The following is a 27711-nucleotide window of genomic DNA, read 5'->3' as shown; positions in this document are numbered from 1 at the left end:
CTTGAAAATAAGGGACATTTTCTGGCACCCCCTCCTGGGCCGTTTCACCACCTTTACCACTGTCCAAATTCCCCATTTAGACAGGGAACACACAGGGAATCCTAAAATCACCATTATGCAACCACTTTCTTTATAATATCAGAGAAACAAAGATCGAATGAACTACTTCTCACATTAAGTGACTACAGTCAGGTGGTCAGAATCAGATACTCGGTTGAAAGTGAATGCTGTGAACATCCCTGCATTATATACATGAAAACATGTAACATAACTTCAGCACTTGGTTTATTGATGTATTACTTGAAGGACCTGCACACATCACTTAGACATTATGCTTCGGTTGTGATTTTGAGAGAGGCTACTGCCAAGAGAGACAGTTGATAGGAGAGAGAGACTGTGAAAATGGATGGCAGAGATGGTGGAATTGGTGGAGTATGTTTTTTCACCTATTGGGTGGGCCTATGCTTCACAGATTTGACCCTTTTCCCTCTGTGGGATGCACAGAAATCCATGTGGCATATTTTACAAAAAGCATGACTTTGAATGACATTGCTCCTCATTAAGTACGGGTAAGCCACCTCCCATTTGTTGAAATACTTGCACAAACTTTGAACCTTTTTGGCAGGTACTCCCAAGTTCATTTGTCTTCTTCTTGTTCTTGTTCTCCTTTTTGTTTTATTGGCAGTGGCCAATGAATGTTACAGCTACTTACTGCCACATGCTGAACTGGAGAACAATGTGAACACATCAAACATCCAGTTATGCCTCCTGTCAATGCTACAATCAACCTTTTTTTCTTAGAAAGGTGCAATATACAGTAGTTTTATGGAAAAATATTTAAACAGGAGGACAGTGGGAGAAACGGGTGAAATATGGGAGAATCCCAGGAAAAACGGGAGGCTTGACAGGTCTGTCTGACTGAGCTTAAATTTGATTCAGTTTTGATACTTAGTGATTTTATTATTCATACTTGTTGTCCTAGAGATTCTCTCTTTTGATTTAATCAATCAGTTAAAGGGTTTGCACCCTCAAAAGAACTCACCCTGGACCTTGTTCTGTCACTTGGTATTTGTACAAGTAATTAACTATGTATCAAGTAATTATGGATCTGATCACCAAACCATCAACAGCAGACTGTAATGCTCCTGAGTTTTTAATTCAAATTCTGCAAGTCAGAGTCTTTTCTAGTGCTACTAACTCCAATGACGTAGTTAGTCTGGAATACTTTGCTTGCATCCTGGATTCTATTGCACTTGTTAAACCTAAGAAACACAAACTAAACTCTCACACCATAAGAAGATACTGTTGTAAAGCAGAGTTGTAAATGGAGATCTGATGAACAACTGTCATCTTTTGACAGTTCTAAAAATCTAATGTATGCCTAATCAGGTAGCTGTTAAGGGAGCAAATTTAGCTCCAGACCAGCACTAAGCCACCTGTTTTCTCATTTCCAAAGAAAAAACAGTCTCAATGGTACTTACTACCCTGCATAATTGCTTAACTAAAATCAGAGTGACTGCATCAAAACTACTTAGCTAAACAATAACAAAAAAGGCATATTACTAATTACCTTTTTTATTTTTTTAAAAAGGAAAACTTACAGGCCCTTTGCTTTGCTTAAGAAACTTTTAAGCCTCTTCAAAGCCCTCCTCCCTACTCCAAGCATTTTTTTTGAATAGCTTTTATCTTTACCTGGATCTGGTCTCAGAAAACATCATAATTCTAAGAATTTTCTTAGAATTTAGTCACTCAGAGTAAGATTCTGTGTGAATACGCCCCTGGAGAAGGATTCGGCTTCTCTCAGTGTCTCTGTGAGAATTAGACACTTGCCCGTGTGTCTGTGTAAAAGTGTCCAATTTGTATATAAACTGCATGACAACCAAGAGCATAATTTGGTCAATATCCAGAGACTACTGAATTGTCGTGAGCAATAATTTTGATCAAACAATTGTATAACCTTTGAATCTGTTAATGCAAACGTAGTTATCCCACAGACACACACACTCACACTATGTGGGCATAGCACACACAGATAGACACACATAGACTAGTTACTCATAGAGTACGCTATTAGTAACACTGCTGCCAACAGCAACGTTTCAGACCCTCTATACTAGACCCGCTATATTGTAATTGATGCCGCTGCGTGCTTCTCAGAGTAGCCTGATCTCAGTCAGTGGCTCCTCCGGCAGCAGCACAAGGTCTGTGTCTCCTCCCTCCCGCCATGCACACACAGGCAGGAAGAAGACTGAGTTACAGTGTGTAGTTGTGTCTCAGTTCAGGGGCCACATCCTTTGAAGGACGCGGCCTATAAGGGCGTGGCATTCATATACCGCTGAACTGAGCTTTGTTAGATAAGAGGGTCTGGCCTTACTCTTGTTTATCGCCGACAAACCTTTTATGATGAATATGAGATGGTAATCATCTCACATACTTCTTGCAGCTTGTGTGTTGCAGTAGCTATCCTGTGGTGTTCAGAGTGTGAGGTCAGACTACATTCATGTTTAAATAAGCTATTCAAATTTTTTGTCAAGGTCTGATGATGGACTGATGGAGGCTGGTATCTTTACGGCTTGTCCTGTAACATTTAGATATAGCTTGAAACACTGCATTGCTGGTCTTAAATCTGGTGTCAGTCATGACATTGAATTCAGGCTGGCAGCACTGTAGTCTCCTGGACTGCACAGCGACATAAAAGGTCTTATGCAGAGCATCAGCAGCGCAGTATTCAAGTCCATTTGTTGTTGTTCAAGGAAGTTTCTCAGTGTAGTTTTGTTCTTTTTTATGTGTGTGTTTGCAGATCTCATCTTTTTCTTCTTCTATTTGATTTGACTTGATTTTCTCTCTGTGTAAACTCTGTGCTGTTTTACCCTTTTCTCTTCAGTTTTTCTCTCTTCAGCTGTATCCCAGTCAAGTTGTAATATTCTCAAAATAGCTTAAAAGAAATGTTGACATTACTCATTGTTTTAATTAGCTGCTAGCTTGCTAACGCGTTGCAATAAATTGTAAACAGAAGCTTTTATTGCATCCCTTTTGCTGTGGTTACTCATGTCGATACAGACAGCACGTTCATTTGGAAAAATTCATGGATAGTTTCACTGAAACACTTTGTACAGTAGGAGTCCATGGTCAGGAATTAGTTAACACCCTACAGTCAATCTGAATCGAGTATTCACGCAGACCATGGTATGAAACAGTAATAACAGGTGGGCCTGGTCCCCTGGGCCCCCCCATAACATGATAGGTGAAGTAATGGGAGATAATGTAGATATAACATTATAAGCAAAAAATCAGTTCTGGTTTTGGTTTAACTTCTATTCGATTTGAAGAGGGAAAGGGGACAGCTAGTGGATTTTTGTTTTTTCGAACAAAATATAATTAATTAATTAAAAATATTTTATACTTGTTTATCCTGTTGTCAAACAAGTTAAACACAGCTTTGGATGGAAGGTACAGCTCCCCATGCCACACACTCCATAAACCTTTGACTCATGATTGGCTCTAACCTTACTTTTGAAGAGCAGGTCAAGAGAGTCATGGAGACGGACATACATGGAAGATATTTAAGGGGCACTAAAAAAGAGAGTACATTACACCTGTCCCAGTATCATTGCACTGGTTTCTTCTACATTTTAGAATTGATTATAGAATTGTATTATTTGCTTCTTAAGTGCTAGTTGGACTGGGCCAACAGACTTCTTAAAGGATAACTTTCGTTTTTTACAACCTGGACCTACTACAACCTAGCATTAAATACGACCATTTACTCACCCAGACAACTTTGGTGGCATTTGGAGTCGTTTTGAAGAAATTAGCCCCAGAAGAGCGGCGCGTATATCCGTATAATGCGAGTAATCGGGGCATCCATGCGCAGCCTCTATAAACACATAATCTGCGGCAAAACTTGTTCATATTCCAATATTTTGATATGATATGCTGGTGCTATTCCCCTCTGAGCCCGTGGTGGTATGTTATCAATATCTTGCTTCTCTAGACAACTACCTCTGACGTGGATGATGTCATTACCAATCGCTGCGTGCTGCGAGCAGCCAGCCACAACACGGCTGACTCTGGGACGGTCGGCTACGAATACGCAATAACGAACCATAGCTGTGCCAAACTACAGCTAAACTAGCCGACCGCCGGCTCAGAGGGGAATAGCACCATCATATCATAACAAAATATTGGAATATGAACGAGTTTCGCCGCAGATTATGCGCATATAGAGGCTGCGCATGGATGCCCCGATTACTCGCATTATACGGATATACGCGCCGCTCCTCTGGGGCTAATTTCTTCAAAACGACTCCAAATGCCACCAAAGTTGTCTGGGTGAGTAAATGGTCGTATTTAATGCTACAAATGAGGTCCAGGTTGTAAAAAATGAAAGTTATCCTTTAACATCCTATGAGCCTGAACATGGTTATAGATAATCTAATCACATAGTTCTTGGTGTTCCTCAGTCTAATTTTAAGACGAGACAGGATCAGACTTTTGATGTGCAGGCCCCAAAACTCTGGAATGGACTTCCAGTAGACATTAGATCATTGACAACTTTCACTTTCAAAGAAAAAACATTTTTCTTTTAGAATGGCATTTTTATATTGTGTCATGTTATATATCTGCACATGCGTGTATATGTGCAAATGTGTGCATATGGGTGTGTTATGAGCATGTGTATTGTTTATTGTATTGTTGTAAGGTATTGCTACTATTATTAACATTACTGTTTCCATGTTGTTTTTGTAGTAACCTTTGTCCACAGCGAATCATCTGAACAACGTGAAAATGGCTAAATCTCTTCTTCTTTGTCCTCTTTTCAGTTGGCAAGCAACAAAACTGCGCATCACAGCCAACATCTGGTGAAGGAGTGGGACATACAGCCCGGCTGACCAAATCCTTATTTCATGATCACAACATCGTCTGACAAAATCAGCAGAAATACAGGTTAATTACAACTGTGTTGTATCACTGGCTGTATCAATGTTTAAAATGCATGATTACAGAAAAAGTTGGATGATAGAAAGTGCTCCTCTTCTTGGCTGCTACACGGCTGTCTGTGACAGGACAGCTGCACACAGCTGGTTACTCTGTTCCACCTCCATCAAGTCTGCTTTGAATTCACAATATAGTTGTTCTTATTTACTGTACGTATTCTTATATTTTTGTTGTCAGACAACCGAAGGAGTATGAAACAGCTGCAATGACTGATAAAATCATTATTTCACAAATGCAGGTTAATCACAGCAGGTCTGTTGTGTCTTCAGCTACACTGAACTGAAATGAGCAATCAGAGAGAAAGTTAGAGGTGGCTAAAGGCTCTCTTCTTAACTTCATTGCGACACACTCCTGACCCTCAATGGACAGCTTATGTCATTGTTTTGGAGAAGCTCTGTTTACCTCGAACACACTCTCACTATACACACTATACAAGCTCAGTTTTTGGGAAAGAAGAAAAAAGTAGTTTTAGTCTGAATGGGGGCTGAAATGAAGAGAAAAGGATGCATTTACAAGTTTAGCATGGACAGTGGACATGCTCTAAATCACATAATCCAGCCCTGGTGTTGCTCAATTAACTTACTCATTAGCTTAAGGAGTTGGTGGTTGGATCTAGAAGCGTCCTTGGGCAAGATGCTGAACCCCAAAGTGTTTTTAAACTATGTCAGTTGCGTTAAACACGAACCCGCCCCCCCACCCCCCCCACCCCAAATATATGTGTCTAACTTGCACACAAGCTCTCTTTGGAGACACAAAGGTTGGTTGTGTAGGTGATAAATTCAGCTTTACCAGCAGTTCTGTAAACCAGTAGACATAAGGAAAGTAGAACTGAGTGATTTGTGTTGTTCAGTTTAAAGCATGTGAGGCCTTTAGCTGTGGCTCAGGAGGTAGAGCAGTCGTCCACTGATCAGAAGATTGGTGATCCCATCCTTGGCCTTGGCAGTCTGCGTGTCGAAGTATTCTTGGGCAGGCACTGAACCCCAAATTGCTTCCAATGCTTGTAAGTCATCATTGTGTGGATGGAGAAAAACACTAAATAAATACAGGGTACATAACAGAGGTCTTTCACAATCAAAATATTCCAACAGTATTTAAAAACTTTGTTCGAGGGACACATGTTTTGGTCATCTTTAACCTCAGGCTCTGTGCAATAAACAAAGTGACACTGCTCTTATTTTCAACTCAATTTGTTTCGCCTTACAAGAGGTTCAGCAGGGCAGACTCACTTTTACAGAAGAGACAGGACTGTTTGCTTCAAGATGTACTCAGTTTAATTACAAATGCTACAAGGGTATTCCCATAAATCAATATACTGTCTGTTACGTGTGAGTGAATGTGAATGATCAGAAAATGGTTAAATATGTATGATAGGCCTACATTATGACACATACTGTATCTACAAAAGCCAACCATAATGGAGAATGGAGAATCTAATAAATGCATTAAAAATTAATACATGCATTTCAAAAATGGCACATTTTTGAGTAAATGATGAATGAATGTATGTATATAGCACGATTCTAGTCTGCTGACCACTCAAAGCGCTTCACAACATGAGCCTGCATTGACCCATTCACACATGGCAGCTAGGCCACCTGCTCATTATGAGCATTAACACACTCACACACCGATGCTAGACTGCCGAGGCCAGGGATCAAACCAAATGACTTTGAGAGGCTGATGGCGAGAGAGACAGTTGGTAGGAGAAGGAGAGGGAGCATGTTTGGGTGTGCCTATGATTGACAGATTTGTCCCTTTTCCCTCAATGTGACACACAGAAATACATGTGGCATATTTTACAAAAAGCATTACTATTACTGACATTGCTGTATGGGTAGGCCACCACCCATTTGGTTAGATGCTTCTTATTCTTCTTGTTTTATTGGCTGGTACCATCTGAATGAATGACTCTAGTGTTCTACATACTGTCACCTGCTGTACTGGAGGGACACATAGCAAACACATCAAATAGGCAGTTATGCCTCAACCTTATAGCCAATGTTTTTATTAAGAATATTAAAGGTTGAAAATATGAGAGATACAAGGGAAAATTTTTAAGCAGAAGAACATAAAATGCAGGAGAATCAACAGGAAGACAGAAGGGTTGACTGGTCTGCACTAACATTTTATTATTATTATGTTGTTTGCTAAATTTACAAGAGGGGACAAGTAATAAAAAATTTGTTGTAGACATCGTTTCACAATGTTTCTACTTCACAAGGTTCCACAAAGTCAACAACTCACAAAACTGTTTAATTTTTTTTTTTTTTTTTTAGTCAGTCTAGGGCCGATTTGCTGGCACTTCAAATTACTTGCGCAGGTTTTGCCCTGGAGGAAAGACAGCTGATCTCAGTCAGGATAACGACAATGAGAACACATTAAAAATACCAGGTGTAAGCGCAAAGGCAAAATCAAATGTGTTACCAGATTCACCTCCCATTTTAATTTACCAGGTGTAAGTGGGGTGAAATGCTGGCATTCCTCATGCATTTCTGTTGGATAATGCATCTTTTGGTGCTTTCATGGCACAAAGTGGACATATAATGTCTCTAAAATCTCTAAACAGCCTATATCTATATTAGCTAAAAACAAATATCTGTGTCAGTGTTATGTTGTATATGAATTCCAGCATGTTGTATGGATTGCATTTGCACCTCGGCCTTACAGTGGGAAGTTCTCTCTCAAAGAAGTATCATTGAACACTGTGTGGCTGATGGAAGGCCTGTAAGGACAGAGAACAAATTAGAAGGTGTATAAAAATAAATAAAGCAGGTATAATTTGACACTGGCCAAAAATAAATGTTTTTTTTATGTTGTTATTTTAACAGAAAAAACATGGCGTTAAATAGCAAGTTGTTTGAATTAACACACATTTAAAATCTAATTTTCTTATACTGTGTATTCAGACCACAATTAGTGCTGATTCACTACAGTAAATGAGGTCTGTGGTCAGTAAGAAGACAAAGAGTCTGGGAGTGTTGTTGAAATACATAGCTTCTACTTTATTACATTTTCTGTTGTTGTGTTGTTAATTGTGACAAGAGAGAAGATCACATGACTCGTTTGAGAGACATGCTTATACTACCTATAAGAAGGCACATAAAATAAAAGCTTCCATAATGTAACTCTCTTTACCTTAGAAAAACAATGGAATCAATAAAATTAAAATCAGCGTAAATATAGTTACAATTATGAAAACGCTTTTTCAGCTTAATCAAATTTTACATTAATAAGGACAATTTTATGTTTTTTGTTTTACAATGTAGTCAGTTTAAATTTGTGGACACAAAGGTTTTATTGTGAAGAGCCGGAAGTCCTGTTATTGTTGCCTGTGGTGGATCAGAGGGAGCAGAGCCTCCCTGCCTGACAGAGACGCCACAGCCGCATGACATAACAGACGGAGGAATGGTAAATATAGATTTTGCTGTAGCTGTGCATTCATTACCTTATGATGAACCTCATTTTGCTTTAGCCCAGCCTGTGACATGTGACTGAATATTTTCTTCATCTCTTCCCTGATGGGTTAGTCTGACATTGTGAAACATGACAGCTTTTTTGAAACGTTTCACAGTGCTTGCTGTAGCCAGTCTAGTTGACGACATTGCTGAATTATGTAATGGATGAACCTCGGTGATGCTACAGTGGAGGCAGAGCCAGTCTCCATCTGCTAAGGGACCAACAACAAATGCTTTAAAGTGATAGAACACAAAATGCTGCCAAAAGTGATCATATTGAAAAATGCTCTTGATAACTTACAGACAGCATGCACGCGTAAATGCACATGTAATGGATGTAGCAGGTGTTAGCAGCACAACTGGTTCTGTCAGTGGATTGGGGCAGAGAAATGTTGCTTTGTGTGAAGCCCTAGAGTCAGCGTATTACATAACTGAGCGGTTTGAGCCTGTGAGCTGTCCTCCTGCTGCTGATACAGTGAGATCACAGAGAACAGGCTAGGTGAGGCCATGGGCCACAGCATTCATTTACACCATGATGTGTTTTCACTTGGATACAGCGTCCAGCTCTGTTGAATGCAAAGAACAAAAGAGAGGCAGCCTATTCAAACACGATACTGATGATGGTTACAGCAGTTTTACTCAGCTCAACGTCAGCACAAGAACAAACATCCAAGGGGCAACGTAGTCATGAACAGTGAAAGTGAAACAACTCAACAAAACAACAAAATGAGAAAAAAATCACAAACAATAGTATACAATAGTGTCTTCCTGTCACTTTCCTTTTAATCTGAATGAAGATAAAAGAGGATATCACTTGGGTACAAGGACGTTTTACATTGACTGAAATGTTTTGCTCAGAACACACATGTGGCAACACATCAAATTCACAGCACAACACAAACAAAAATATTAAAAGCATTGACATGCTTTTATACAAGTGAGGGGGCACAGTAAATGAAACGGGGGGCCACTGCCCCCCTGGTGCTCATGGAGCCGACGCTGACTCAGCTGACTGTAAACTGGTTTTTAGTCTAATAACAAATATGCCCCTGCTACTTTTCTTTGTTTTAATTCATAAATGGAATACTGTTTTCAGTGATGTCAAGCCAAAACAAAACAGATCATTTGAAATAGTGGAAAGTTATATATGTCAAACCTTCTATCGTTATACACAATTTTATGTCATTATTTTGATACTGTGCATTTTCTGAAGTATCAGTTGACAAACATGAGGATTTAAGTTCTCTCACAACCTATTATTAATTTGAGGAAATAATCTTAACTGAATGTCCACTTACAAGCTTTTTTGGAGAGCTTAGTTATTAGTGGATGGAGTTTGCTCAGTTGACATGGAGCTGGTATAATTATAGAATTTACCCACTTGACAGGCCACTATGGAAAGTCTACCATGCTCCTTTAAGTTGGATAGCAGCTGTAGTCAGTTTGGATTCACAACAACTGAAATGGATTCCAATTGCAAAAATGTTTTAAATAAAATTAAGAAATCATCAAAGCATCGAGAGAAACTTTCACAGTCCCGAAGCATAATACATTTCTCTACTGCTAATGTCTGCAAAAGCTTGATATTCACCAGCTGGACTTGTATTTAAAATCAGTAGCTCCTAAAGATATCACCAGCTCTAGTTATACCAGTTCCACCAGTTTCACCACAGTCCTGTATGGATATCTGGGGTGAGCAGAACACACATCCAGAGAAGGGTCGGTTGTGCTGTTCACCACTTACCACTCTGCTCATCAATTTCATGGAGGAATGTTGGTCCACATGTTGTTTGGCTCAGCACTGTTATAACCCACAAAGCTCTTTTAAATCCAAGTAGAGATCCCAAACGAACCATGTGTATGCTAGTGTACTGACGCTCGGGGAAATGTGCATAAAATGATCCTCAAATGATTTGGTCACCCACTCAAAGAAAATGCTTTTAAAGTGCCTGAAACTGTGTGTGAGTGTTAAAGTGTGTGCTGTAATATTTGTGTCCAGGCAACTGAAGTTTGTCTTTGACAATACGTACAGTTCTCATCAAATTTCAGTGAAACAGAGGGATTGTGTGCTTACTTACTTACTAGTTATTGGACCAACATTAGTTGTAAGCAAAATGGTTGCTTGTATCAACAATCATGACATAGTTCCAAAGGAGTTTAAATAAGTCTTTAAACACACCCTGCGCCTTTATATATGAGGCTTTGCAAACAAGTTTTCTATAGCACACTATGTGTCTTTTGTCTCTTGCCAGGTTCCCGATGTTGAACATGTCGACCCCTAGTGAGCTGAAGTCTCCCTGCGTGACTCGCAATGGCATGGTCAAGCTGCCCCCCAGCCAGCCCAACGGTCTGGGCAGTGCGAGCATCACCAAGGGGACACCTGCTGCCAAGAACCGCCTGTGCCAGTCCTCCTCAGTACCCTCCATCCTGCCCCCTCCGCCATCATCCCTTCCTTACCACCACCACCACCATCTGGACGGCCCTGGAATGCCCAAATCCGCAGCCTCTCTTTTGGGCTCTGACCTAGAGCCTGGAATGCCTCTGGTGGGCTTGAAGCCATCCCTTCGTCAGCTTCCCCCTCTCACTCTACCCAAACCTATGCTGCTGGAGCGCCAGCTTGTCCTGGATGAGAAGCTACTCAACCGATTGCTCTGGTACTTCACCACAGCTGAAAAATGTGTCTTGGCACAGGTATGCAAGACGTGGCGCAAGGTGCTGTACCAACCCAAGTTCTGGGAGGGTGTGACACCCATCTTGCATGCAAAGGAGTTGTACACCCTGCTGCCCAGTGGGGAGAAGGAGTTTGTCAGTCTGCAGGCCTTCGCCCTACGTGGTTTCCAGTCTTTCTGCTTAGTAGGTGTGTCAGACCTGGACATTTGTGAGTTCATCGACAACTACCCGCTGTCCAAGAAAGGTGTTCGCTCAGTCAGCCTCAAGAGGTCCACTATCACAGATGCTGGTTTGGAGGTGAGTCAGGATGGGTTTGGAAAAGATGGGAATTTATTGGATGAGAATTTTTTCTACTCTTTGAGATTTTACTATTTCCCCCCTGTTCTACATCACATTTGACCTTATTTTAGTAAGAAGTCTTCTGCTGTGTTCATGTCTTAATTTACTGTTGCTACAACCTCAACGCTTCCTCCATGTTTACATGTTGTACTGATCACACTCACACTCCATCAATTCCATTAGTACATTCATTGCTTCCAGTTTGCCTTTTTTGCTTTCAGTGGTAAAGTACTATTACTGGAACTCAGCATGTCCTGCACTGATACTTCTGCTGCATCACTCAGTTCTGTTTGTCACATGCAATCATACATGGTGCAATCACAGTGAAATGCAATACTGGAAATATTACATAGACATTGCAGGAATACAAGAATAATATATAGTAATAAGTAATAAATACAGGAAGTGTTGAGTGTCATTAATCATAGCTAAAAATTTGGAAAAGAGAAGTGACTGGAAATTAGAGAATGAAACAGTTTAAAGAGAAAGTAAGACCAGCAGAGTGGTAAGTATGACATGACTCTGCAGTGATGTGGGTAAATTCACCTTATAAGCCATTGAGGTATAATTAATTTCCCCCCTCCTCAATATTTTGTAATTATTATCCTTATTAGCAACCAGACCCTTATTTGAGACTCATTATTGAATTCTGGCTTTTATCTACAGTACTCCAGGTCAGTGCCATCAGTAGTGGGATAAAAGCTGAAGACGTCATTGGGACACTCAGGAGAGGGCCTGCTAAAACTACAGTTTAATAAGCTACCTTTTCATCTGTTTTTGGTTATGAGTCTGTATAGAAGTGGATATGGGACATTGGGTCACCTCGATCCTAGCTGTTTGTGTTATGGTAATGTCATGACATGAGCATGTTAAACAGGAGTGCAGTCATATTCCATTGCTAGGAAGGACAGAGGAATAATGCTTCCAGAGTGTTTCTCAGATGGCTGTTCATACCTGCTAGGCAAGGGTGCTATTCTGGGATGAGCGGATGGTTGCTATGGAGAAAACTGGAATTGCTGGCTACATATGGCCTTTCCTCTTGTGGGTGCTGATTTGTGCTTTACCATTTTGTTGCACCTCAAAATAGAGAATTCCAAAAGCAAAGGTTTTAGTTTACAGCACATTGTCGGTGCTCTGAGAGTTTGGAGACCCACAGTGTTTAATATAAATGTTTAAAATGAATGAAATAATCCAGATTTAGCTCTGCATTTTGAAATGCGTCATCTTGTTTTTTCACAATAACATAGTTTGTTGTGGCCCATTTTTATTCAATTTCATCAGTTTTTTTTTTTCATGATGCTCTCATTTCTTTGAAAAGTCTTTGTCTGTCCATGGAAAAAAAATAGGCGAGAGATACATTAGACACATGATTGACTGTTACTTTGGTCTGAATGAATGACTGGAACTTGTTTGCATGATAAATGACAGTATAAAAACAGATATTTTGGAAATAGGGGTGAAGGAAAAATCCTAGTGCCTTCAGGTGTTTTGACACTGCTGTCTAGCATGCTCTGATACCATAAGACAAACAAGTGGCATTTGTGCTGCTTTATGTCCAAAGACTCTATATACATTATTGCACCACGTCCTCATACTCATATCCACTGAGTAGGTCCACCGCCAGCAACTCCCAAAATTACATATGTGACCGTTGTCAAAGCAACATTTTTGGCCGTTGGAGAATGATCAAGTACCAGCGACAGGCAAAGGCCTACAGCACCTTCACTGTACTGGACCATCATCAGACCGGACCTTCATAATACTGGACATTCGTCAGCATGTGATTAACGTGGTGAAATGGTCACTGTTTGCTTAGGTTTAGGCACCAAAACTACTTAGTCATGTCATACTCAAAGCTCTGCTCTCACTGTATGTTCTCCAATAGAAACACTAATTTAATGATTTCCAAATTACAGCTTCAATTCCAAAAAGGTTGGAACACTGTGCAAAATGTTAACAAATCAAAATACAATAATTTGCAAAGATTTTCTGGCCTGTATTCAGTTGAATACATTACAAAGACAAGATAGTGAATGTTCAAACTGATAAACTTAATTGTTTTTTGTGAATATACAGTCAATTCTGAATTTGATGCCAGTAAGACATGTATTGGTAACAGGTGATGGAGCGAGGTTCACCACTTTGTGAACAGCTGCATGGGCAAAGAGTCCAACAGTTTAAGAACTTTTCTCAACACACAATTGCAAGGCATTCAGGGCTTTCACCATCTCCAATTCATAATGTAAAAAATTCAGAGGACCCAGAGAAATCGGGGCAAGGCCTAATACCAACATTGAATGCCAGTGATCTTCAGTCCCTCGGGTGGCACTACAGTAAAATGTGACATGATCGTGTAAAGGTATTACTACAACTGGCTCGGGAACACTTTGGAAAACCATTGTTTGTTGCTGCATCTAAAAATGCAAGCTAAGACTGTGAAATGCAAAGGGAAAGACATATAAACAACATCCAGCCACCCATCTCCCCAGGCCAGAGCTCATCTGAGATAGACTGACACATAGTGGAAAAGTGTGCTGTGGCCTGATGAGTCCACATTTCAAACTGTGATTGCATGGGGGTGTGTTAGTGCCAAAGGCATGGGTAGCATGCACATTAATCCTGAAAGGTACATACAGGTTTTGGAGCCACACGTGCTGTTCATCCAGAAGACGGGCCACCTGACTGGCCTGCCTGCAGTCCAGACCCATCTCCCACTGAAAATCTGTGGTGAAGGATTTCACTTTCGAAAGTTTAATAGTTGGTGTCATCAGTTCTCAGTGTGATATAGGTCGATAAGGATTTGCAAATCATTACATCCTGTTTTTAATTACATAATAGATAACTTCACTATTTTTTGAACCAAGGTTGTATTTCCATTGTTTGATTGATGTTAACCTACCATGAACTCAACACTTAGTGTTTTTATTTCATATTTAAGGCTTACCAGAAAAGGGAGGGATTAACACCGACCACATAAACTGAACAAAAGAAACATAACAAAATCTGCAATAAACATTCTTACTGTGAAAAGAAGGATGATTATATAACATTTAATAATACTGATAACGGATAATACATGTCTAATATATTTTTCATAATGTCTCATTTGTTTGATATTGAACACATTTGATCTTTTCAATTAGATAGTGCCTGTAGCTGATGTGTCTATAGCTTATTATCCCCAGTGTGGCATTTAGTAAACCTTCAAAGTAGTTAATTTCACTAGAAATTAGGAATGTATGGGCCGGCCCTTAGTGACAGCCCATGCTTGAGAGCTGGCCAGATTGTATTTGGCAACTGCAATCTTTGTATTCCTTCAAATTGGGGTGTCCTCAAATCCAGAATTCTTGCTGAATGCTTTTCGGATGAGGCAGGTACTGTGTATATTCTCTTTATGTCTCTGTACATTTCACCAGCTCCATCAGTGAGTCAAACTGCTGGCCTTTTTGTTGCAGGTCATGTTGGAACAAATGCAAGGCCTGATGCACCTTGAACTGTCAGGCTGCAATGACTTCACAGAGGCTGGCCTGTGGTCCAGTCTGAATGCCCGGCTAACTTCCCTCAGCGTCAGTGACTGCATCAATGTGGCGGATGACGCCATTGCTGCTATCTCACAGCTCCTTCCCAACCTATCAGAGTTGAGCCTGCAGGCCTACCATGTCACTGACACAGCTATGGCCTATTTCACAGCCAAACAGGTAGGATGTCAAAACAAGAGAAACCAGCTTGGTACTTTACAGTCTACATTCACACACCTTAATTCAATTGTGATTCTCAAATATTCTGTTTTTAACTTGATACTCATTATAACAACATGTTTGTATTACAAAACAAACTAACTAATTAATTTGGTTAAAAATGCAAGCTGCTCTAGTCAGTGCTTTTACGGTATATTAGCAATTAATAAATGACTGATCAATGATAAATGAAATAAATGTGTGTAATGTGATAAGGGGCAACTTCTAGTTACAGTGTCACAGAGAATAAAAATTAATTAATCTGGAGATCAGTTGGTTTGATGCAAGAGTAAGTTTTTAAACTTGTCAGGTGGCAGGTTTAATGAAGATGCTGATGGTGGAAGTTTTCTGATTTCAGTATTGAGTCTGTATCCAAGAAAAGTTTTTAACAAATATATTTTGAGGTTTTACGAAACTAAGGTATGAAAGTAGCTGGTTTCTAAATAAAAGAGAACAACACTGTCTGCAAAGTGATTAAGACACCCTCCCCTCTCCAAAGACTGTACCGTACACTGTTTTGTCCTTCATATAGCTATGTGACTGGTTACATTGTGAACAGTGGTACATGCATATTAACACTTACCTTCCACCCACAGGGCTACACCACCCACACTCTAAGACTTCACTCCTGCTGGGAGATCACCAATCATGGCGTGGTCAACATGGTGCACAGCCTTCCCAACCTGACTGCCCTCAGCCTCTCTGGCTGCTCCAAGATCACTGACGATGGTGTGGAGCTTGTTGCTGAGAACCTGCGTAAGCTCCGCAGCCTGGACTTGTCCTGGTGCCCTCGGATCACTGACATGGCCCTCGAGTACATTGCCTGTGACCTGCATAAACTGGAAGAGCTGGTGCTGGACAGGTCAGTGTGTTTTTAATCCTGTGCTCCTTCGGAAAAGCAGTTTTCAGACTCATATGTGCAGAGGAGGGTAGAGTGCTATGACTGTACTCAAGCCAACAGAAACACAAGTAAAAATAGTTTTCAAAATGATTATTAAGAAGAAGAAGTTCTGGTGAAAATAGTAATTGTGTATCTACATGAGGGGCCAAGTAAGCCATTATTTATTCTGGGCATTCTACACTCGGATTCATACAAATTTCAATAAGCTATTCATCAGCCGTGGAGCTAGTGAATTTGGATATATGACCATCTGTGAGTTTGATCCAGAATGGAAGCTGCTACTGAAACCGAACCAAAAAAAAGTTTAATGTAGCAAGCAGGATAAGATAATAATAAGTTCACTATAAGAAAATGCTACTTTGAAGCAGCGTAACACAACTTAAAGAAGCAGAGTGCATGCATGTGCAAGTTTGAGAGAGACTCTCTGATTCTGGAAGAAATTTCTGTGCTACTGAAAGTCAAGTATACCGAAAAAAGAGATTCACCAGAGCATTCAGGTCATCGGTAGTGATGTGTAGTCCTGGACTGCATGATATAGAGTTTCTAATATTCTTATACCTCTCATTAAAATGAAGTCAGCACACCACCTTCAACAATGATCTCATTGATAATCATGTATTTGAATTTACACATTTCTGACAATGTTTCCAAAAACTGAACATTTTGAGTTTTGTAACGAGAGATGATGTGGTAGAACTGTTGTATTGGACTGCATTAGTTTATACAGATGTACCTAATAATAGGGCTGCTCAGTGTGTGAATGAGACAGCACAGTGTGTATGTATGTGTTTGAAAGTAGCGTTTATATACATAGATATTTATGTATGTGTGAGAGGAAAAAAGCAGAAGAAATCTTGGGCCTCTCACATGCCACTCTTGCATGCTTGCATGACTCTTACACACACACACACACACACACACACACATATATGTACACATGTATAATACATGCACACACATGCATGTATTGGACATAGCACATATTGCTGCCGATGGGAAGTCTAGCAGAGCTCTGTTGGTACTCCTGCTGAGCTCAGTTTAAAACAGTGCAATGCTCATTAATTGTACTTGCAAATGTTGCCTTCTTTAGCAATAAGGCTGCAGGGCGGGAATGGGCTCATATGTGCTGATTATGGCTCATCAGACAATGCCTACTTGCCTAGTTCTGGGTAGGACTCCCCATATGCCCCCAGAGCTGCCTGAATTCAACAAGGTACAAGGAATAGTAATGCCATGAATTTGGTGTCAGACAGCATCCCAAAGGTGCTCTTTTACTTTCCCAAATTGAAATTACAAAGAACTAGACAAAGACAGCAACATAGAACAGACAAGTCATAAAATTACCATTTTTTCAAAGAAATCAGATAAAAAAAACGATTTAGTGTAAAAAACAAATCGTGCAGGAAAAGGTATGAAAGCCGGGCGGTATGGCAAAACATTTTATCCACATCATTTTTCCATATCACTAGATGTCAATATTTTATGATATTAATAGATACAGGTTAGTATTTCTGTGGCTTTTTAGATTTGCTTAAACTTAAAATTCTGTTGTTGTAGATTCAGATCACTGACCAAGTGTTTGAGAGGCAAACAGATAACTTGTTCAAATAGATAGATTGCATAAAAACAAACAGAATGAACCCTGCTGTGTTACATGATGGAAAAATCAGATAACATGCTCCATAGAGGGGTATTTCTCTGAGAGCCTTGCTGCTTGTTTTATTTGAGGGGTCTAATGTTTGTAAGGCCTCCGTCTCTGCATGCTTCATTGGTTCGAGATGTTTCACGTGATGAAGTTTTCGTTGGATTTCCCATCTTGTCAGAGCAGGTTTTTGTCAGAGTTAACAATGTACATTAGAGTGTTTACTGTAGCTACACACAATTGTTTCACGAACTTTTTTTTTTCAGTTTAAGGTTGCTGTGGCAGTTGAGTTTCACTTCCTGTACAGTCTGCCATTTGAACAATGCTCAGTCAGGATTAAGGGGCCTAATGTGTGAAAATATTCCCCCCACCATCAACACCAGATGGCCACGATGGATCAGTGAATTCATGTTGGTTACAAAACATTCTGACCCTATCATATGATGTAGCCCGTCCAATGCAACAACTGAAGTCTGTGCATACAGAGATGCTCTTCTGCACACCACAGCTATAACACTGACTGGTTGTTTGAGTATTTCTCATCCTTCTGTCCATTCTGTCCATTCTTCTCTGAACTAAGCCACTCAGTGAAAGGTTTTCTCAACAAGCTTACCTTCAGAGAACCAACAGTTATGCTATGATCACATATATGTAGGTCACTGGAATCACATTATTTGGTCTGAACACAGATGATCTGAATCTGATGACCATGTCAGAATGCTTTTATCCATTGGGTTGCTGCATTGGCTGATTCATGTGATTCATGCAAGGTTTATAGGTACAGAGTAGATAATAAAATTAGCCGGTGAGTGTACAATGACATTGTCATATATGTTAGCAACCATGCAAGTAGAAATTACAGTACATAAATGGAAGTATTAAACGAGTTGTACGAATGCTTTATTTCCATCAGCGTCTCATTGCACCAGTCAACAAAGAAAAGTCATGATTTCCTCAGGTGTATTGTTGTGTATTGTGTCTACTTTCAGGTGTGTGCGGATCACAGACACTGGTTTGGGCTACTTGTCCACCATGTCATCACTAAGGAGCCTCTATCTGCGCTGGTGCTGTCAGGTAACACAACACACACACACACACACACACACACACACACACACACACACACACACACACACACAAACAATCATGCACACAAAGATGTAATAAAGCATGAGTCGAGTTCACCATTTTGTAAAAGCCCACAGTGGGGTTTCATGATGCACTTTAGATCAGCAGGTGTTCCATTATTATGTACCAAGACGACTCCAGCCGATTCCAGCCAACAAAAGACTGGGAAAGTTATGGAATGTTCTAGACTCGGTCACGTGATTGTATAAAGGATATGACTACATCGGCTCAGGAACTCTTTGGAAACTGCTCTTGGTAAACACAGCTTGCTTTCAAATGACTGCATTCTGTTGTGTTTATGGTTTACACAGTGTCCCAACTTGGGATGGGTTGTATTACCTGTCAATTCTGAAATGTCTTAAAGGTTATACATTTTTGCTCACCACTGTAGTTTCTGACTTTTGGACGTTTTCTATATTCTGGCCAGCTATTGGGATGTATTTATGTCTATGGTATGACAATCCATTAGCGCACTCTAGTAACTTGCTTATGTCCTGTAATGCACCAGTAAAGATCCAGGACTGTGGAGTGGTAATGCAGTATGAACTGCATTATCTCGCTGCAATAATGCAGACTTGATGTTCATTATGAGAGACTATGAGAGAGTCTGCCACTTGATTTTACAACCTGCAAGCATTTGTTTGATTGTTTTGAAGATTATGATTACAAGAAAACAGCCTGAAATTTAATGTGTTAGTGATTTATTGATATAACACATGGTGACAACGTGAATGAATGATACAGAGGTCTTTGATTAGAATACTGTGTGTGTGTGTGTGTGTGTGTGTGATTGCAGGTGCAAGATTTTGGACTGCAGCATTTGTTTGGAATGCGGAGTCTTCGGCTACTGTCTCTTGCAGGTATAAATGATCACTATATCTTTCCCAACAGAAACACACATTCTGTCTGTTTGTGTGTGTGTGTGTGTGTATAAAATCATAAAATCATAAAAAATATGTATATATGTGTATATGTATGTATGTATGTATGTATGTACATACACACACACGTATATGTGTGTGTGTATTTTTTGATTCATCCACACAGACATGCATGCTTTAAATAATAATATTAATTAATAATAATATTTTCCACCCCCTACCCGAACAAGGGTCTGTATCCAATCCCTACTTTCATCTTTTGACTCTACCTCTTTATTTTCTATCCCCTACCCGAACCAGGGTTTGTATTCCCACCCCGCTTTTTCTTGGTGCAGTTGGTGAGAGGCAGGGGTAGATGATGGTAGTGTGGCAATCGGCAGTTACATGTGGCATCTAGGCCTGTGGTAGCATTGTAGCAGCTAACAATAGCTAAAGCGGTGAGAGTATGATAGTATCTTAGCAGTTAGTATTGGTAGCTAGCAATTAACATTAACAGTATAGGTGAATCTAGCGTTATTGTCTTCTTCTGTTCCTCTTAGCAGGTAGCGGTTAGCACATAACATTAGCTAAATGGTAGCATCGGAACTGTATTGTCTTCTTCTGTTCTTCCTAGCGGTTAGCAGTAGCATTAGCAATAGTTAAATGGTAGCATCGGTACTGGCCACTACCTGGAGCATCTCTGGGTCAGTTGAACGTGGCGGTGCTGTTTGGATTGTGTAGGAGCAGTGTGAACTGGCACTAGGGGGGGTGACTCTGGGACGCCGGAGTTCACTGCCTAACCTCCTGGAGGTGTAGTGGGACTAAGTAGGCGAAACACTGTTGAAGGGAGGTTTCCACCTGATGACCCCCAGAGACGTGTTAGGAATCACTGCTCTTTGGCAGGCATAGAGGCAGATTAGAGCTCCAAGGTTCTTCACTGAGAATGAATCCTCTTTTTGAGCACAAGTATCTTGTGTTTAAATTAACTCACAACTAGCTTGGCTAGTGACTGTTGTGAATAGAGCAGCTGACAACATGGGAAAGACCATGTGACTGCTTGGAAAGACAGCTGACAGGAGGGAAAAGACCCCACAGGTGCTGGTATGGGCTAGCAACCCATGGCAGCAGTGGCAAGCCTTAACCTTGCTACAACCAGACTTAGCTACAACCAATATAAGGAAAATACCCCAAGAGTCAGCGAGAGCAGGGGTGGAAGATGACTCACAGGTGGATTGCATGGTAACGAACAGGATAACGGATATGACTATGCCTTGGATACATGACTCAGTGAGGGATGGGGGCACGGACCCATCTCTTAGGGCCAGAGGTAGCAGTACTCAGGTGACAGGGAAGGCAACTAAGGAGAGCAAAAGTTGTGCAGCAGAGGATAAGAAGCTTCAAGTTTGCCCATGTGGCTGGCAGAAAATAACATCAATCCGAGGCCTTAGAGCTCATCAGGGAAGGAGGAAGTGTTTAGCGGTGGAAGGGCAGAGTGGCCGCATCGACCAGTATTTCTTGAGAAGTCAGTCGAATCAGTCGGATGAAGTCCAGCGACAGGTAGAAAACCACAGTTCGCAGGATATCAGTAACACTATCCCTGGAGAGGAGGAGGTACGGAGAGGGGATGCAGTTGGTGTTGAGGGCAACAGGCCAGCCAAGGAGAGAAGCATGGAGCAGAAAGCTAGAGTTAAGTGGCCGAGGGCTAATGATAGCAAAGAGTGGGAGGCAGTTGATAGAGATTTATCAGTCATATTAAGCAGGCTTAGAGGAGATGTAGTGGAGAAATTGGATAAAATTGGAGATGTGATCTACTCCTATGGTCGAGAGAGATTTGGGGTGCTTGTCAAAAGGAAAGGCGAGAGGGTGCAGGTCGGCAAGTCTAGGCGGCAAAGAGAAATAGAGAAGTTAGTAAAGGAAAGGAGGCAGTTAAGAAAGCAGTGGAGGAAGGCGACAGAAGAAGAAAGGGAGGGAATTAAGGTGTTGCAGGAGGAACTGAGAAGCAGGTTAGCAGTACTCAGAAGGGCAGAACACCTTAGGGAGAAGAGAAAGAAGAAGGAACGTGCAAGGTCAGCATTTTTTAGGAACCCCTTTAATTTTGTGAAAGGCTTGTTTAATCAAAAAAAAGGAGGGCAACTTAAGGCAACGAAATCAGAGATTGAACAGTATTTGAAGTCGATGTATTCAGATTCAAAGGAGAATAGGAACATAGGTCTTCCACCTGACATGCCACCATTAGGGGAAGTGGAGCAGGAGATGGATGTGAGCCCACCTAGGTGGAGAGAAGTGGTGGAGGTGGTTAGGCGTGCAAAGGCTTCTTCGGCCCCAGGGCCTAATGGAGTCCCCTACCGTGTCTATAAGAGTGCACCTGGCATCTTAAGGACACTATGGAGATACCTGAGAATAGTTTGGGAGAAACAAAGTATTCCAAGAGCATGGCGCAGGGCAGGAGGTGTCTTCATCCCTAAGGAGAAGGAGTCATCGGACCTTAGCCAGTTTCGGATGATTTCTCTCCTAAATGTTGAGGGAAAGATTTTCTTTAGTATCGTAGCACAGAGGCTGGCTAAATACTTAGAAAGGAATGGTATGATAGATACGACAGTGCAAAAAGCAGGGATACCAGGATTTGCGGGATGCTTAGAGCATACTAGCATGATTTGGCATCAGATTCAGACAGCTAAGAGGGAGAAAAGAGACTTGAATGTTGTATTTTTAGATCTGGCTAATGCGTTTGGGTCAGTGCCACATAACCTTATTTGGAGTTCCTTTGACTACTTTAAAGTGCCGGAGATAGTTGTTAACTTGGTGAAAGCATATTTCCAAGACATCAGACTGTGTGCAAGTATCGCAGAGCTCACAACAGGCTGGCAAAGATTGGAGGTTGGTATTATGGCAGGATGTACAGTGTCCCCGCTAGCTTTCACAATGGCTATGGAGGTAATTATTAGGGCTTCCAAGTGGGTCGTAGGTGGAGAGAGACGGCAGAATGGAATGCGTCTTCCACCAATTAGGGCTTATATGGATGATATGACACTGCTAACTTCAACAGTGCCATGTACAAGGAGGTTGTTAGATAAAGTCAATCAGAATCTCAAGTGGGCTAGTATGAAGATTAAGCCTAGTAAGTCAAGGAGTATTTCAATATACAGAGGGAAAGTAAGTGATAGAAAGTTTGCTATAGATGGTGAGGAAATCCCAACAATTAGGGAGAAATCAGTTAAGAGTCTAGGACGGTGGTACAATGTGGACCTGAATGATGTTGAACAGGTTGTGCAATTTAGAAAGGATGTTGCAGAAGGGCTGGAGAGAATAGATAAATCAGGGCTCCCAGGAAAACTGAGGTTGTGGTGCTTGCAGTTTGGCTTGTATCCTAGGTTAATGTGGCCAATGTCAGTATATGAAGTCCCATTATCTGTAGCAGAGAGAATGGAAAGGCTAGTTAGCTCTTATATTAGAAAATGGTTGGGTGCTCCCAGGTGCTTAAGCAATGTAGCTTTGTATGGGAAAGGAATGCTTCAGCTGCCAGTATCCAGTCTAACAGAGGAGTTTAAATGCACTAAGGTTAGGACAGAACTTTTATTATCTGGGAGTAAGGACATGTTAGTTAGCAATGTGGTTCCGAATCCTTCTGGGGGGAGGAAATGGAACCCAAGGGCAGCAGTGCAGGAGGCAGAGGCAGCTCTTAGGCATGCAGAAATAGTAGGAAATGTTCAATTTGGCCGGGGAGGCTTGGGGCTTGGCCCAGGCAAACCAGTGTGGAATAAAGCAGGTCTAAAGGAGAAAAGAAAGCTTGTAGTGGAACAGGTGCGTAGGCAGGAGGAGTTGTTAAGAGGGGCAAAAGCAGTTGGTCAAGCCAAACAGGGACAATGGTTGAATTGGGAAGGTGTTGAGAAGAGGAAACTTAGTTGGAGGGACCTGTGGAATATGGAGGAAGGCCGTATTAAATTTCTGATAGGGGCGACATACGATGTGTTGCCAACCCCGCAGAACCTAAGTCTCTGGGTACAGGGCGATCAATCGTGCCCACTCTGCTCAGGTACAGCAAGTTTAAAGCACATTTTGTCAGGTTGTAGAATTAGCTTATCACAAGGCCGGTATACATGGCGGCATAATCAGGTGCTGAGAAGCTTAGCCGCAGGCATTGAGGAGAGAAGGAAGCAGGTGAATTCTGGAAGTTCTAGAAAGGAGAGGTTAGATGTGCAGTTTGTTCGAGAGGGGGAGAAAAATAAAGCTGCTAAGTCAGGGAGAAAGCAGGGAGGTGGCTGCCTGGTAGGGGCTGATGATTGGCAAATGCAGGTCGACTTGGGAGGACAGCTAGTTGTGCCCCAGGAAATAGTTTATAGTAATCTGAGGCCAGACATTGTCTTATGGTCCATGAGTAAAAAGACTGTGTATTTTATTGAGTTAACAGTCCCTTGGGAAAATTCAGTGGAGGCAGCTTATGAAAGGAAGAAGACTAAGTATGCAGATTTAAAGACAGAATCTGAGCAGAGGGGATGGAAGACCAGGGTCTGTCCGGTTGAAGTGGGGTGTAGAGGTTTTGTTGCAGGGTCAGCTGTTTCACTGTTGAGGGAGCTGGGAGTGCATGGGCAAAATTTAAGAAAGACAGTGAGGGAGATGTCAGATGAGGCTGCTAGGTCTAGTCAGTGGATATGGATCAGGAGAAATAATAGTAGTTGGGGGGTGAAATAGGGACAGTGGGGGGGCAGGCAGAGGACATGCATGCCTAACCCGGCAAGAGAAGAGGTTAAAGTCTGAACAAGACACCTCTCCTCTGCTCTGCTTTCCCCGCCCCATCTTCTCGCTCTGCCAATAGGAAGAGAACCAGGAAGTTTAGATAAGGTGGGGGTGTGGCCAGCTAGAGTCTCTCTTTGGGACCATGCGGCCTGTTCAGGTGAGTTTGCGTGGTAAGACACAGAGTTGGCTTGTTTTTTGATCTTTTTGGTTGTTTTCCTGTTTTGTCTGCTTCTTGAAGGAAATGTTAGGGTTTGTTTTCCTGCTCTGTTTGCTTTTTGAAGGAAATGGTAGGGTTTGCTGCTTCTTGAAGGAAATGTTAGAAGAGGCTGTTAAATCTAGTCTGTGGTTTAGGCCTCCACCTTCAGCACCTTCTAAATTTTCCACCCCCTACCCGAACAAGGGTCTGTATCCAATCCCTACTTTCATCTTTTGACTCTACCTCTTTATTTTCTATCCCCTACCCGAACCAGGGTTTGTATTCCCACCCCGCTTTTTCTTGGTGCAGTTGGTGAGAGGCAGGGGTAGATGATGGTAGTGTGGCAATCGGCAGTTACATGTGGCATCTAGGCCTGTGGTAGCATTGTAGCAGCTAACAATAGCTAAAGCGGTGAGAGTATGATAGTATCTTAGCATTTAGTATTGGTAGCTAGCAATTAACATTAACAGTATAGGTGAATCTAGCGTTATTGTCTTCTTCTGTTCCTCTTAGCAGGTAGCGGTTAGCACATAACATTAGCTAAATGGTAGCATCGGAACTGTATTGTCTTCTTCTGTTCTTCCTAGCGGTTAGCAGTAGCATTAGCAATAGTTAAATGGTAGCATCGGTACTGGCCACTACCTGGAGCATCTCTGGGTCAGTTGAACGTGGCGGTGCTGTTTGGATTGTGTAGGAGCAGTGTGAACTGGCACTAGGGGGGGTGACTCTGGGACGCCGGAGTTCACTGCCTAACCTCCTGGAGGTGTAGTGGGACTAAGTAGGCGAAACACTGTTGAAGGGAGGTTTCCACCTGATGACCCCCAGAGACGTGTTAGGAATCACTGCTCTTTGGCAGGTATAGAGGCAGATTAGAGCTCCAAGGTTCTTCACTGAGAATGAATCCTCTTTTTGAGCACAAGTATCTTGTGTTTAAATTAACTTAATATTTAAAATAGAAATACCTATGTTGTTCTTGCATGCATTTCTCAATGACTAACACACAGTCGGTAAAAGCAAGAACATATATATGGTGAAGAGAAACCAACCTCACAGCAAAGGTACCATTTTACAGAAAATGTGGCAGCATGCAAACATCTAAAATTAACTAAATTAACTAGGTTTTATGAATCACCAATAAGTCCACTTCTTTTTATTTATTTATTTTGTTGTTGGTCAAATTTACAACATTGTGGCTAGCGGATATACAATTCAACCAACTGAACCCTGAAACAGTGTGATGTTGCTCACCTGTGTGACCTGTTCTGGAGCCCCATAGTGCCATCTAGTGTCTGCCCCACTGGTTTAGAAATACAGGGCCTAAATAACGAAAAGCCACTTGTGACGACTTTGCACAGAAGACATCTTATCATCTTATTGTTAAATTGCGATGGAATTTGGTAAATGAACCCCTTTGATGTTCGTAACACAGGGGTAGGGGAAGAAAGGTGTTTCCTAATTCCACCATCTATATTGTGGATTTTCTGCTTTTGTTCTTCTCATGTGATTGAAAACGAATTGTCTTTAGGTTTAGGCTATTGATGAAACAAAATAGGACATATGATGATGTTGGTAAAATTGTGATAGATATTTTCACAATTCACTGATCTTTTACAGACCAAATATCAATTGATTAGTGGAGAAAACAATGGTAATTGAATTAATCGACTAATTAGTTGTTACTTGTAGCTGAGGCACTGCAGATAAACTTTTTTTGCTAGATTAGTACACCTCTTATTTATTACCCAGCCCACAGCTGAATATTGTCCCACCTGCTGTGTCCCCCCAGGCTGCCCCCTGCTGACCACCACTGGTCTGTCAGGCCTCATCCAGCTACAGGAGCTGGAGGAGCTGGAGCTCACCAACTGCCCCGGAGCCACTGCAGAGCTCTTCAAATACTACTCCCAGCACCTGCCCCACTGCATGGTCATCGAGTAAGACCACTGAACCAACCAACCAACTGATCGCCATACTTCTACCTTCCTCCTCCTTATTCTTCCTCACTCTTTTATCAAATGCGAGCCAGGAGACTGAACTGCTCCTACTGTACCACACCATTCCTCATAACCTGCTCCCCTAACCTGCCCCTCTAACTCGCCCGTCTTCCTCTGCATCCCATTGAGTAGACTGACCCGCAGGTGGACAGAGAGGCAGGAAGGCAGATGATGGTAGATGCCAGACCCAGAAGATGATGGGATGGTGTTTGAGCTTCGTTTAAGACGATACTGGAGTGAAGAGCTTGGTGTGACGTCTTGTCTGACAGCAAGTTTCTTTTTCAGGATCAACAAAAGGCTTTTGTTTACAGAGGAGAGCTTCTCTAAAGACATTGATTTTTTTTTTTTTTTGGAGCTGAATGGATTCTGAAGGGAGTGACATGCTCATTTCCAGATTCAGCGTAGAGGAATTAGGAAAAGGGAAATGAAGGCTTTTGTGTTTGAGCTAATATGATGGAACTCACACATGTGCTCATACACTGTAAACACACTCACACACATTCTGCATATGGTAAGTGAAACACATGTAAGTCCCCCAGACCATGAGTACTGATGTTTCTATTTCCATCATTCTGTGTAATATGACTTCTGTTATTCTTTTTCTCAGAAGATATCAAAGGTTAAGTTCTCTCTTGTTTAGAGAGAGACACCATATGCCAGCTGGAGAAACAGGAATCAGAGAGAATTAAAGATGCAGTTCAGGAAGTGAATGATGGGGATGGAACTTCTTTCTCTCGCTATTTTTCTCCCTTCCTCTGTTTGTGAAGTGTGTGTCATGGACTCACAGGTTCTCATCTTTTTGGGATAACCTTTTTCCATTTCTGTGTCTTAAAAAATGAAAAACAACAGTTTGCAGTGTTGGGAGTTGATTGGCTCATTGTTTTCCATTTTCCCCCTTCTCTTCTTTATTTTTTGGTTATTTAATTTACAGATCTGGAGGATAAGCTGTTGTTAACTGTGAATGTTGTGTTTTAAAAGGGAAGTGTATGGCTGAGGCAGTGCAACATGAACAAGTGGGTCAAATGAAAAGCAGAGTGTGCAGAAAGTACTTGACTTTAAT

General features: G+C 41.4%; 1 protein-coding gene across 1 annotated transcript; it reads left to right on the top strand.

The window, feature by feature from the left end:
- Positions 1-10712: 10712 nt before the first annotated feature.
- On the top strand, positions 10713-26595 carry fbxl16 (F-box and leucine-rich repeat protein 16). The gene is made up of 6 exons (XM_041957922.1): positions 10713-11420; positions 14918-15160; positions 15796-16061; positions 18732-18816; positions 19667-19730; positions 26447-26595. Exons 1-6 carry the CDS (start codon positions 10713-10715, stop codon positions 26593-26595), a joined length of 1515 nt encoding a protein of 504 aa, XP_041813856.1.
- Positions 26596-27711: the final 1116 nt, after the last annotated feature.

The sequence above is a fragment of the Chelmon rostratus genome, chromosome 17, assembly GCF_017976325.1.
Source record: "Chelmon rostratus isolate fCheRos1 chromosome 17, fCheRos1.pri, whole genome shotgun sequence".
Taxonomy (NCBI): Eukaryota; Metazoa; Chordata; class Actinopteri; order Chaetodontiformes; family Chaetodontidae; genus Chelmon; species Chelmon rostratus.
This window is presented reverse-complemented; position numbering and strand designations above follow the sequence as displayed.

Bases quoted from the DNA above. Each gene is read 5' to 3' on its own strand.
- fbxl16 (XM_041957922.1), top strand. From the start codon at position 10,713: ATGTTGAACATGTCGACCCCTAGTGAGCTGAAGTCTCCCTGCGTGACT. The intron at 16,062-18,731 runs GTCAGTGTGTTT...GTCTACTTTCAG, and splicing joins GAAGAGCTGGTGCTGGACAG to GTGTGTGCGGATCACAGACA. The intron at 18,817-19,666 runs GTAACACAACAC...GTGTGATTGCAG, and splicing joins ATCTGCGCTGGTGCTGTCAG to GTGCAAGATTTTGGACTGCA.